At 49.7% G+C, this 12,439-nt stretch overlaps 1 protein-coding gene across 2 annotated transcripts in view; it reads right to left on the bottom strand.

Annotated features, from left to right (window-relative positions):
- LOC139571453 (endothelial PAS domain-containing protein 1-like) overlaps positions 1-12,439 on the bottom strand; it is a 118,767-nt gene that overhangs the window by 18,528 nt on the left and 87,800 nt on the right. For both annotated transcript variants that reach the window (XM_071394339.1, XM_071394340.1), the window contains exons 7-13: positions 11,601-11,707; positions 7,116-7,263; positions 5,893-6,101; positions 4,972-5,189; positions 1,875-1,988; positions 1,248-1,726; positions 15-111 (exon numbers count right to left, since the gene is read on the bottom strand). In XM_071394339.1, the coding sequence (XP_071250440.1) occupies positions 15-111; positions 1,248-1,726; positions 1,875-1,988; positions 4,972-5,189; positions 5,893-6,101; positions 7,116-7,263; positions 11,601-11,707 (1,372 nt within the window). The remainder of the gene's footprint in view (positions 1-14; positions 112-1,247; positions 1,727-1,874; positions 1,989-4,971; positions 5,190-5,892; positions 6,102-7,115; positions 7,264-11,600; positions 11,708-12,439) is intronic.

Raw genomic sequence — 12,439 nt, 5'->3', positions numbered from 1 at the left:
GAGGGTAAACGTACCACTGCCATTTGTGTGAAGGAGCGCTTGACGTTGTTGGCTATGGCGATTCTGGTGGGACTCATGTCTCTGTAGGCCTGGACAAAGTTCTCCATTGACCTGCAAAAGAGAATCACATTACTTACAATCGCTGTACACTACTCTAGCTCTAACAACCATCAGTACAAGAACACAACTGAATAAAAACCGGTAGAAGAGACACACTGAATCAGTAGGACAGACACACTGAATCAGTAGGACAGACACACTGAATCAGTAGGACAGACACACAGAATCAGTAGGACGGACACACAGAATCAGCAGGACGGACACACTGAATCAGTAGGACGGACACACAGAATCAGTAGGACGGACACACAGAATCAGTAGGACAGACACACTGAATCAGTAGGACGGACACACAGAATCAGTAGGACGGACACACAGAATCAGTAGGACGGACGCACAGAATCAGTAGGACGGACGCACAGAATCAGTAGGACGGACGCACAGAATCAGTAGGACGGACGCACAGAATCAGTAGGACGGACGCACAGAATCAGTAGGACGGACGCACAGAATCAGTAGGACGGACGCACAGAATCAGTAGGATGGACACACAGAATCAGTAGGACGGACACACAGAATCAGTAGGACGGACACACAGACTCAGTAGGACGGACACACAGAATCAGTAGGACAGACACACTGAATCAGTAGGACGGACACACAGACTCAGTAGGACGGACACACAGACTCAGTAGGACGGACACACAGAATCAGTAGGACAGACACACTGAATCAGTAGGACGGACACACTGAATCAGTAGGACAGACACACTGAATCAGTAGGACAGACACACAGAATCAGTAGGACAGACACACAGAATCAGTAAGACAGACACACATAATCAGTACTACAGACACACATAATCAGTAGGACAGACAGACTGATTCAGTAGGACGGACACACTGAATCAGTAGGACAGACACACTGAATCAGTAGGACGGACGCACAGAATCAGTAGGACGGACGCACAGAATCAGTAGGACGGACGCACAGAATCAGTAGGACGGACACACAGAATCAGTAGCACGGACACACAGAATCAGTAGGACGGACACACTGAATCAGAAGGACAGACACACTGAATCAGTAGGACGGACACACTGAATCAGTAGGACGGACACACAGAATCAGTAGGACAGACACACTGAATCAGTAGGACAGACACACGGTAGGCCCTCTATAGTACCTCTGCTTGTGCATCATGTTGACTGGCATGTTCTGACATGAGTGGCTTCTGCCCATGGAGTTCACCTGTAGTAGACAGTTTAACGGAGGATCTGGGGGCCATTGCAGGTTCTGATGTCCACCCATGGAGGACAGACGTGTGCTGGCTGGGGCGTGGTAGGGGGGGATCTGTGTGGGGCCTGTGTATGGCAGAGTAGGCCTGGAGTCCATGGGGCTCATTTGGCTGTGGTTGGGGCCTCTCTTGTCTCCTGGTGCCCACTTGGCGGGCTGGTAGTGGTCAGACTGTGGGGATCTCAGGTTTTGGAAGAGGCTGGCGATGTTGCTGAAGCTATTCTGTGTGGTGAGGTGGCCCAGTGGGCCAGTGGCCCCCTCTGGGCCTCCAGGCACCTCCTCAGGAATGATGGGATGGAGCTGGAAGTCCTCTCCGTCCATGGGGATGTAGGGCGCCAGGGTCTCCAGGTCCAGATCACTCAGGGCCGACTGAGAGGGTCACATCACATTACATCACACAACCCCAAGAAAGCAACCATGACCAATTGTGTTAAATACATGTCAATCTAGTATAATGTCAACCTTCCTCATCCACACTGATTCAGTAATGGGTCTGTGAAGTGCCAGTGAGACTGACCTGGGTGCTCCCAGGGCTCTTGGGCCCCTCTGTGTCGAGAGCAAAGAGCTTCTCAGTCAGCTCTACCTTCAGGTCACTCTCTCTCTCATTGTAGTAATCCCCTGGGCTGCTGGGCTGTACCCACAGAGAGGAGAGAGAGAGGGAGAGAGAGAGACAGAGAGAGGGAGAGAGATTGAGAGAGAGAAAGAGGACAGGACAAAAGCTCCCTTGAGGCCTAAGTAACTAAGTGACCAGTGCTTATTCCAACCATCCACCCCTCTATTCTCACGACACTCTGCCCCCTGTCGCAAGCACCTAGGATCCATGCCCACTCCATAACACACACACCAGTGGAGGCTGCCGAGGGGAGGACGGCTCATAATAATGGCTGGAATGGAGTAAATGGAATAGCATCAAACCATGTGTTTGATGTATTTGATACCATTCCACTGATTCCGCTCCAGCCATTACCACGAGCCTGTCCTCCCCAATTAAGGTGCCACGAACCTCCTGTAACACACACACACAAGTTTTGGGACACTGTAAAGTCCATAGAGAACAAGAGCACCTCCTCCCAGCTGCCCACTGCACTGAGGCTAGGCAACACGGTGACCACCGATAAATCCATGATAATCGAACATTTCAATAGGCATTTCTCTACGGCTGGCCATGCTTTCCTCCTGGTTACCCCAACCCCGGCCAACAGCTCCGCACCCCCCGCAGCTACTTGCCCGAGCCTCCCCATCTTCTCCTTCACCCAAATCCAGATCGCAGATGTTCTGAAAGAGCTGCAAAACCTGGACCCACTCTTTCTAAAATTATCCGTCGCCATTGTTGCAACCCCTATTACCAGTCTGTCCAACCTCTCTTTCGTATCGTCCGAGATCCCTAAAGATTGGAAACCTGCCGCGGTCATCCCCCTTTTCAAAGGGAGGGATACTCTAGACCCAAACTGTTACAGACCTATATCCATCCTGCCCTGCCTTTCTAAAGTCTTTGAAAGCCAAGTAAATAAACAGATCACCGATCATTTCGAGTCCCACCATACCTTCTCCCCTGTGTAATCCGGTTTCCGAGCTGGTCATGGGTGCACCTCAGCCACGCTCAAGGTACTAGACGAAATCATAACCGCCATCGATAAAAGTCAGTACTGTGCAGCCGTCCTCATAGACCTGGCCAAGGCTTTCGACTCTGTCAATCACCGTATTCTTATCAGCAGACTCAATAGCATTGGTTTCTCAAATGACTGCCTCGCCTGGTTCACCAACTACTGCGCAGACAGAGTTCTGTGTGTCAAATCGGAGGGCCTGTTGTCCGGACCTCGGGCAGTCTCTATGGGGGTGCCACAGGGTTCAATTCTCAGGCCGACTCTTTTCTCTGTATGTATCAACGATGTCGCTCTTGCTGCGGGTAATTCCCTGATCCACCTCTACACAGACCACACCATTCTGTATACATCTGGCCCTTCTTTGGACACTGTGTTAACAAACCTCCAAACGAGCCTCAATGCCATACAACACTCCTTCCGTCGCCTCCAACTGCTCTTAAACGCTAGCAAAACCAAATGCATGCTCTTCAACCGTTCACTGCCCGCACCCGCATGCCCGACTAGCGTCACTTCTCTGGACGGTTCTGACCTAGAATACGTGGACAACTACAAATACCTAGGTGTCTGGCTAGACTGTAAACTCTCCTTCCAGACTCATATCAAACATATCAAAATCTCCAATCCAAAATCAAATCTAGAATCGGCTTTCTATTTCGCAACAAAGCCTCCTTCACTCACGCCGCCAAACTTACCCTAGTAAAACTGACTATCCTACCGATCCTCGACTTCGGCGATGTCATCTACAAAATAGCTTCCAATACTCTACTCAGCAAATTGGATCACAGTGCCATCCGTTTTGTTACCAAAGCGCCTTATACCACCCACCACTGCGACCTGTATGCTCGAGTCGGCTGGCCCTCGCTACATATTCGTTGCCAGACCCACTGGCTCCAGGTCATCTATAAGTCTATGCTAGGTAAAGCTCCGCCTTATCTCAGCTCATTGGTCACGATAACAACACAAACCCGTAGCACGTGCTCCAGCAGGTATATCTCACTGGTCATCCCCAAAGCCAACACCTCCTTTGGCCGCCTTTCCTTCCAGTTCTCTGCTGCCAGTGACTGGAACGAATTGCAAAAATCGTTGAAGCTAGAGACTTACATTTCCCTCACTAACTTTAAACATCAGCTATCTGAGCAGCTAACCGATCGCTGCAGCTGTACATAGTCCATCTGTAAATAGCCCACCCAATCTACCTACCTCATCCCCATATTGTTTTTATTTACTTTGCTGCTCTTTTGCACACCAGAATCACTACTTACACACCATCATCTGCTCATCTATCACTCCAGTGTTAATCTGCTGAATTGTAATTACTTTGCTACTATTGCCTATTTATTGCCTTACCACCTCATGCCATTTGCACACACTGTATCTAGATTTTCTTTTTTTCTATTGTGTTATTGACTGTATGCTTGTTAATTCCATGTGTAACACTGTGTTGTTGTTTGTGTCGCACTGCTTTGCTTTGTCTTGGCCAGGTCGCAGTTGTAAATGAGAACTTGTGCTCATCTAGCTTACCTGGTTAAATAAAGGTGAAATATGTATATATTTTTAAACACACACACAAACACACGCGCGCACACAAACAAGTATACACATCGTGACACATGCACACACGCACAAACAAATGCACACATCGTGACACACATGCAAGATCACACACACGTAGGCTACGCAGGCACGAACACACACACACACACACACACACACACACACACACACACACACACACACACACACACACACACACACACACACACACACACACACACACACACAATACATAAAAGTGGAAGAAAAGCTAGTAAAACAGGATTGTGGTAGAAGACGTGGTGAACAAGACAATAGATGACAGGAGAGTTCTGGAAGAGTTCAAGGAGAGTTCAAGGAGAGTTCAAGGAGAGTTCAAGGAGAGTTCTAGGAGAGTTCTAGGAGAGTTCAAGGCAAGTTCTTGAAGAGTTCTAGGAGAGTTCTAGAAGGACACCAGGGGCAGTAGTAGCTACATACCGTGGAATAACTGCTCAGGCTAGGGGGGGCAGTGCTGGGGGTGGCGCTGCCCGGTGTGGGGTTCTGGGGTACTGAGAAAGTGGCAGCCATTTGTTTGGACATGTCTCCTGCTGGGCAGGGTTTGTGGGGATCACTACCCAAGCCCTGAGGGGCCGGGGGGGGCATGGGAGACATCTTGGGGTGTAGAGGAGGATGAGGCTCCTCAAATGGTGGCCTTCCTGTAGGACACAACCATATAAACAGTAAATGGTTAGCATTCCTGTTTTCAAAGAAGTTATAGTATTATCTTAGACTACAGATGGTGTAATCTCGTCCACAAGCCAGCTCTCTCTCTGTCAAACTGTCTCGTTTCACAGCACCTCAGAACGGGACTTGACTGGAAGTCTATGGCAGGAGATGACGAAACAACCGCTGGTTTTAATTGGGTAATCTCTCAGTCCATCACCATCTAGCATAACCCTTAGAACCTCCCCCTACATTATGGACTTCAAATCGCGAGCAGCGCAAGAGATATAAACAAGGAAGTGAGTTCAGAAAATCTAAAAGTACGCATCTTAGAAATAGTTTTCACATATAAACTTTATATGCCCAAACTCAGATTCAATTGTGCTTCCCAAAACCAATATGGTCAATGTCCTAGAAACATTTTTTATTGCCAATTATCGCCATTTTTCTAAGTCCCATCTAAGACAGATGTAGTAGGCTTGCTCCCTCTCCCACCTCATTTCCAACCACATCAAGTCCCAGTTTGTTGCACAGTTATCAGGCTCTATGCACCATCAATTGGATCCTTGGGACGACGTTAGAGATGGTGCAGGTATAAGTGCATGGCTTTGGGGAGATGGATAGTAATGGGATGATACGGGGTATGGTTAAGGAGATATCTAAAGTAGAATGGGAGATATTGGGGGGGATTCTGACCAAAGTCAAGGGTGATGATGGCATCTCCAGGTGTGGGGGCCAGTTGAGCAAGGTCCTCTGGCTCCTCTTTCAGTTTGGTGAACAGGATCTCCCTGGGCTCTGCGGCCACCGCAGCACCACTCTGGCTGAAGAAGCTCTTCATGTTGTGTGGCTTGAACAGGGACTCAGTCTGGTCCATGGAGAAGATCATGGACTTGTTCTCCACGTCACTGAAAACCCACAGAGAAACAGAGGGATACCTCAGGGATGTGTTATGTTACCTACTACGACCCCTACGACCCCTTCGGTCTCAGCCTCCAGTATTTATGCTGCAGTAGTTTGTGTCGGGGGGCTAGGGTTAGTCTGTTATATCTGGAGTATTTCTCATGTCTTATCCGGTGTCTTGTGTGAAATTCTTTCTTTCTCTCTCTCGGAGGACCTGAGCACTAGGATCATCCCTCAGGACTACCTGACCTGATAACTCCTTGCTGTCCCCAGTCCACCTGGCCGTGTTGCTGCTCCAGTTTCAACTGTTCTGTCTGCGGCTATGGAACCCTGACCTGTTCACCGGATGTGCTACCTGTCCCAGACCTGCTGTTTTCAACTCTCTAGAGACAGCAGGAGCAGTAGAGATACTCTGAATGATTGGCTATGAAAAGCCAACTGACATTTACTCCTGAAGTGCTGACCTGTTGCACCTTCGACAACCACTGTGATTATTATTATTTGACCCTGCTGGTCATCTATGAACATCTTGGCCATGTTCTGTTATAATCTCCACCCAGCACAGCCAGAAGAGGACTGGCCACCCCTCATAGCCTGGTTCCTCTCTAGGTTTCTTCCTAGGTTCTGTCCTTTCTAGGGAGTTTTTTCTAGCAACCGTGCTTCTACACCTGCATTGCTTGCTGTTTGGGGTTTTAGGCTGGGTTTCTGTACAGCACTTTGAGATATCAGCTGATGTAAGAAGGGCTTTATAAATACATTTGATTTGATTTACTAACAGATTAAGCTGCTGTACTACTGCAATACATTTGAAATAGCAGCCTTCCACAATCACTTCCTCCCCCCAATGTTGGACACTATGGGCCAGTTTCCTGGACACAGGTTAAACCTTGTCATGGACATCCTGGAGTAGGGTTAATCAGGGTATGTCCCCCTCTGCCTCCCTACCCAAACCTCACCATATTAACCTCTGACCCCCAACACTTGACCCCTGACCCTTGACCTGAGACCGGTGACCCTACCTGAGGACATAGTTGACACAGACAATGCACTGCGGCTGGGAATTCCGGCTGTTGTAGATGACTGTGCCCTGAGTCTCCACCCACACGTAGCCTCCATGTTTGGCCAGCATACGATACTGTCCACTCACTGCCTGGCCTTTACTGCACACTGTACAAAGACGGAGAGAGAGATAAAAAAAAAAAAAAAGTTTTTATTTAAACTTTATTTAACTAGGCAAGTCAGTTAAGAACAAATGCTTATTTCCAATGACGGCCTACCGGGGAACAGTGGGTTAACTGCCTTGTTCAGGGGAAAAATGACCGATTTTAACCAAAATAGATAGAGAGAGAGAGAGAGAGAGAGAGAGAGAGAGAGAGAGAGAGAGAGAGAGAGAGAGAGAGAGAGAGAGAGAGAGAGAGAGAGAGAGAGAGAGAGAGAGAGAGAGAGAGAGAGAGAGAGAGAGAGAGAGAGAGAGAGAGAGAGAGAGAGAGAGAGAGAGAGAGAGAGAGAGAGAGAGAGAGAGAGAGAGAGAGAGAGAGAGAGAGAGAGAGAGAGAGAGAGAGAGAGAGAGAGAGAGAGAGAGAGAGAGAGAGAAAGTATAATTCAAGCTGGATGGAGATGAATAGAAGAGGAACTCAGAGAGCAAGCAGCAGAGTGAAGAGCAGAGAGGTTCAGGTCAGGGTAAGACTAAGATAGATGTTGAAGAGGAGAACGTTTTAGGGGTGAGGAGAGAATGAGAGATAGAGAAGTACTGTATCAGGGTAGAGAAGAAGAGGAGTTGGCTCAAGTCCAGGGCTGGCTTGTAAAAGGAGCAGGCCAGGGGTAGTAGGGGTCCCAGGGCTGGCTTATGAAGGAGCAGGCCCAAGATCATAGGGGTCATCCCAGTGAGAGGAGCAGGCCCGGGGTCGTAGGGTCCATCCCAGGGCTTGCTTGTGAAAGGAGCAGGCCTGGGGTAGTAGGGTCATCCCAGGGCTGGCTTGTGAAAGGAGCAGGCCCGGGGTCGTAGGGTCATGCCAGGGCTGGCTTATGAACGGAGCAGGTCCGAGCTCATAGGGGTCATCCCAGGGCTGGCTTGTGAAAGGAGCAGGCCTGGGTCGTAGGGCTGGATAAGAGTGAGTAAACACAGACCAGGGCTGCTCCAGGCCAGTCACGTTGCCGTAGAGACCCCAGCTGGCCACATAGAGATCCCACCTGCCCAGTGCATTCAGTCTGCCTGGGCTAACCACACCACTGATTGATTGATTGATGCCATTTTCATAGACTGCGACAAGGAGCCTGGAGCTCAGTTGACAGGTTGAGAGGAAAGGAGAACTAGACTCATAAAGGAGTCGAGCTGCTGGTACTAGCATTTACACGCACGCACGCACGCACGCACGCACGCACGCACGCACGCACGCACGCACGCACGCACGCACGCACACACACACACACACACACACACACACACACACACACACACACACACACACACACACACACACACAAACACACAAACACACAAACACAAACACACAAACTCCCACAGAAGCCCACAGCGCAACACAATCCAGACCCACACTTCTCCTATTACAGAGAGAGGCTTTAATGATGTGTAAATGTCACTGGGGGACAAAAGCCATCTCACCGGAGGGCCTCATTACAGGAGCAATGTGGGACACCTGGTCCCCTGTCACTACAGACTCCCTGCGCTCCTCTTATCTCCCCAGTCACAGGTCAGCCCTAATGGGATTGAAGACATCTTAATACCAGCCCAGGTCCACAGAGCCATGATAATGAAATAAGGTGTGTTTTGAATTATATTCAGAACTCACATCTGAAATGTCATTTGGCTGACAGAGTGGCCTGGTGGGGTTTAGATGTGATGTGTGTGAGGGGGAGCTGGGGGCTGATGTGAGGGTACTGTGTGTGAGAGGGGCTGGGGGCTGATGTGAGGGTACTGTGTGTGAGAGGGGTTGGGGGCTGATGTGAGGGTAGTGTGTGTGAGAGGGTTGGGGGCTGATGTGAGGGTACTGTGTGTGAGAGGGGCTGGGGGCTGATGTGAGGGTAGTGTGTGTGAGAGGGTTGGGGGCTGATGTGAGGGTACTGTGTGTGAGAGGGGTTGGGGGCTGATGTGAGGGTACTGTGTGTGAGAGGGGTTGGGGGCTGATGTGAGGGTACTGTGTGTGAGAGGGGTTGGGGGCTGATGTGAGGGTACTGTGTGTGAGAGGGGTTGGGGGCTGATGTGAGGGTACTGTGTGTGAGGGGGGTTGGGGGCTGATGTGAGGGTACTGTGTGTGAGAGGGGCTGGGGGCTGATGTGAGGGTACTGTGTGTGAGGGGGAGCTGGGGGCTGATGTGAGGGTACTGTGTGTGAGGGGGGTTGGGGGCTGATGTGAGGGTACTGTGTGTGAGAGGGGCTGGGGGCTGATGTGAGGGTAGTGTGTGTGAGAGGGTTGGGGGCTGATGTGAGGGTACTGTGTGTGAGAGGGGTTGGGGGCTGATGTGAGGGTACTGTGTGTGAGAGGGGTTGGGGGCTGATGTGAGGGTACTGTGTGTGAGAGGGGCTGGGGGCTGATTATTAGGGTACTGTGTGTGAGGGGGGTTGGTGGCTGATGTGAGGGTACTGTGTGTGAGAGGGTTGGGGGCTGATGTGAGGGTACTGTGTGTGAGAGGGGCTGGGGGCTGATGTGAGAGGGGTTGGGGGCTGATGTGAGGGTACTGTGTGTGAGAGGGGTTGGGGGCTGATGTGAGGGTACTGTGTGTGAGAGAGGTTGGGGGCTGATGTGAGGGTACTGTGTGTGAGGGGGAGCTGGGGGCTGATGCGATGTGAGGGTATTGTGTGTGAGGGGGTCTGGGGGATGGTGTGAAGGTATTGTGTGTGAGGGGGACTGGGGCCTGATGTGATGTTAGTGTATGGTGTCTGGGGGGGTCTGGGGGCTGATGTGATGTGAGGGTTTTGTGTCTGTGAGGGGTTCTGGGGGCTGATTCAATGTGAGGGTATGGTTTATGAGGGGAGCTGGGAGCTGAACATTGCCTGAGGTGTTCTTTGTGTTTCAGAAGCTGGTGGACGTCAACATGGATTGTTTCATCTCTGGGCTGGTAAAAGCAATAACCGTACACGAAACAGAGGAGAACAGGGCCAGAGGGAGGGAGAGGTGGACAGAAAGGAAATCAAGGTAACAGGATGGAAACTACAGGTGTTTGAATCGGGTCTGCTAGAGTAGCACAAACATAAACTACAGGTGTTTGACTAGGGCCTGCTACAGTAGCACGAACATGACCACAGGTGTTTGAATAGGGTCTGCTACAGTAGCACAAACATAAACTACAGGTGTTTGACTAGGGCCTGCTACAGTAACACAAACATAAACTACAGGTGTTTGACTAGGGCCTGCTATAGTAGCACGAACATGAACTACAGGTGTTTGACTAGGGCCTGCTACAGTAGCACAACCATAAACTACAGGTGTTTGACTAGGGCCTGCTACAGTAGCACAAACATAAACTACAGGTGTTTGAATAGGGCCTGCTACAGTAGCACAAACATAAAAACCCATCTACATTTTCAGTCTGCTTCTTCTGTGTTTAATTTCACCTAACAATCTGCTAGGAAACAGATTCACAGTTTTAATAGTTTGCGGAGAAAGGGAAGTACTGGTGTTCAGACTGCATTGTCTTGTTCTGTCACACACCAGCACGGTTACTGTAAAGCATTGTCTTGTTCTGTCACACACCAGCACGGTTACTGTAAAGCAATGTCTTGTTCTCTCACACACCAGCACGGTTACTGTAAAGCATTGTCTTGTTCTCGCACACATCAGCACGGTTACTGTAAAGCATTGTCTTGTTCTCTCACACACCAGCACGGTTACTGTAAAGCATTGTCTTATTCTCTCACACACCAGCACGGTTACTGTAAAGCATTGTCTTGTTCTCTCACACACCAGCACGGTTACTGTAAAGCATTGTCTTGTTCTCTCACACCAGCACGGTTACTGTAAAGCATTGTCTTGTTCTCTCACACACCAGCATGGTTACTGTAAAGCATTGTCTTGTTCTCTCACACACCAGCACGGTTACTGTAAAGCATTGTCTTGTTCTGTCACACACCAGCACGGTTACTGTAAAGCATTGTCTTGTTCTGTCACACACCAGCACGGTTACTGTAAAGCATTGTCTTGTTCTGTCACACACCAGCACGGTTACTGTAAAGCATTGTCTTGTTCTGTCACACATCAGCACGGTTACTGTAAAGCAATGTCCTGTTCTCTCACACACCAGCACAGTTACTGTAAAGCAATGTCTTGTTCTCTCACACACCAGCACAGTTACTGTAAAGCATTGTCTTATTCTGTCACACACCAGCATGGTTACTGTAAAGCAGAAGATGAGATATAAGGTCCTCAACAGATGGTTGAGACATTTCCAACCACTTCACAATCTGTTGATGGGCCTTAAGGCAAGAGGAAGAAGTCCCTTTGTCAGCACCGGGGTTGCAGTGTAGTCAGTCTTTGTGTAGACACTCACGGTTCTGGTGGCTCTTGGTGACACTGTCAGAATCGAGGGCGTGGTACAACTCATAGACAGAGCAGCCCAGCAGGTCTTCAGGACTGTAGCCCATCAGCTCAGTGACTCTGCAATACACAGAAATACAGCCAAACGTTAACTCAGCCAACACCACTTTTCTCTGACACACACACACACACACACACACACACACACACACACACACACACACACACACACACACACACACACACACACACACACACACACACACACACACACACACACACACACACACACACACACACACACACACACACACACACACACACACACACACACACACACACACACACACACACACAGTCTCTCCTCGACCACAGTCTCTCCTCTACCAGCCTCTCTCTACCACAGCCTCTCTCCTCTACCACAGCCTCTCTCCTCTACCAAAGTCTCTCTCCTCTACCACAGTCTCTCTCCTCTACCACAGTCTCTCTCCTCTACCACAGTCTCTCTCCTCTACCACAGTCTCTCTCCTCTTTCTCTCTCCTCTGCCAGTTTCTCCTCTACCAAAGCCTCTCCTCTCCCTCTCTCCTCTACCAAAGTCTCTCCTCTTCCACAGTCTCTCCTCTACCACAGCCTCTCCTCTCCCTCTCTCCTCTACCACAGTCTCTCTACCACAACAATAGTAAGGATCAGATAGCTAGGTAATAGTCAACAGGCATGGGACTCCTAGAGCATTACCCACTGGGAACACACTGTTTGCATCAAAGTTGCTTCCATGTCTTTTCAATGGAATTCCGTTGAACCAACGTGCAATAAATGTTGAATTGACGTCTACCTGCCAGCCAGCCAGACTG

This window comes from Salvelinus alpinus, chromosome 3, assembly GCF_045679555.1.
Source record: "Salvelinus alpinus chromosome 3, SLU_Salpinus.1, whole genome shotgun sequence".
Classification (NCBI taxonomy): domain Eukaryota; kingdom Metazoa; phylum Chordata; class Actinopteri; order Salmoniformes; family Salmonidae; genus Salvelinus; species Salvelinus alpinus.
This window is presented reverse-complemented; position numbering and strand designations above follow the sequence as displayed.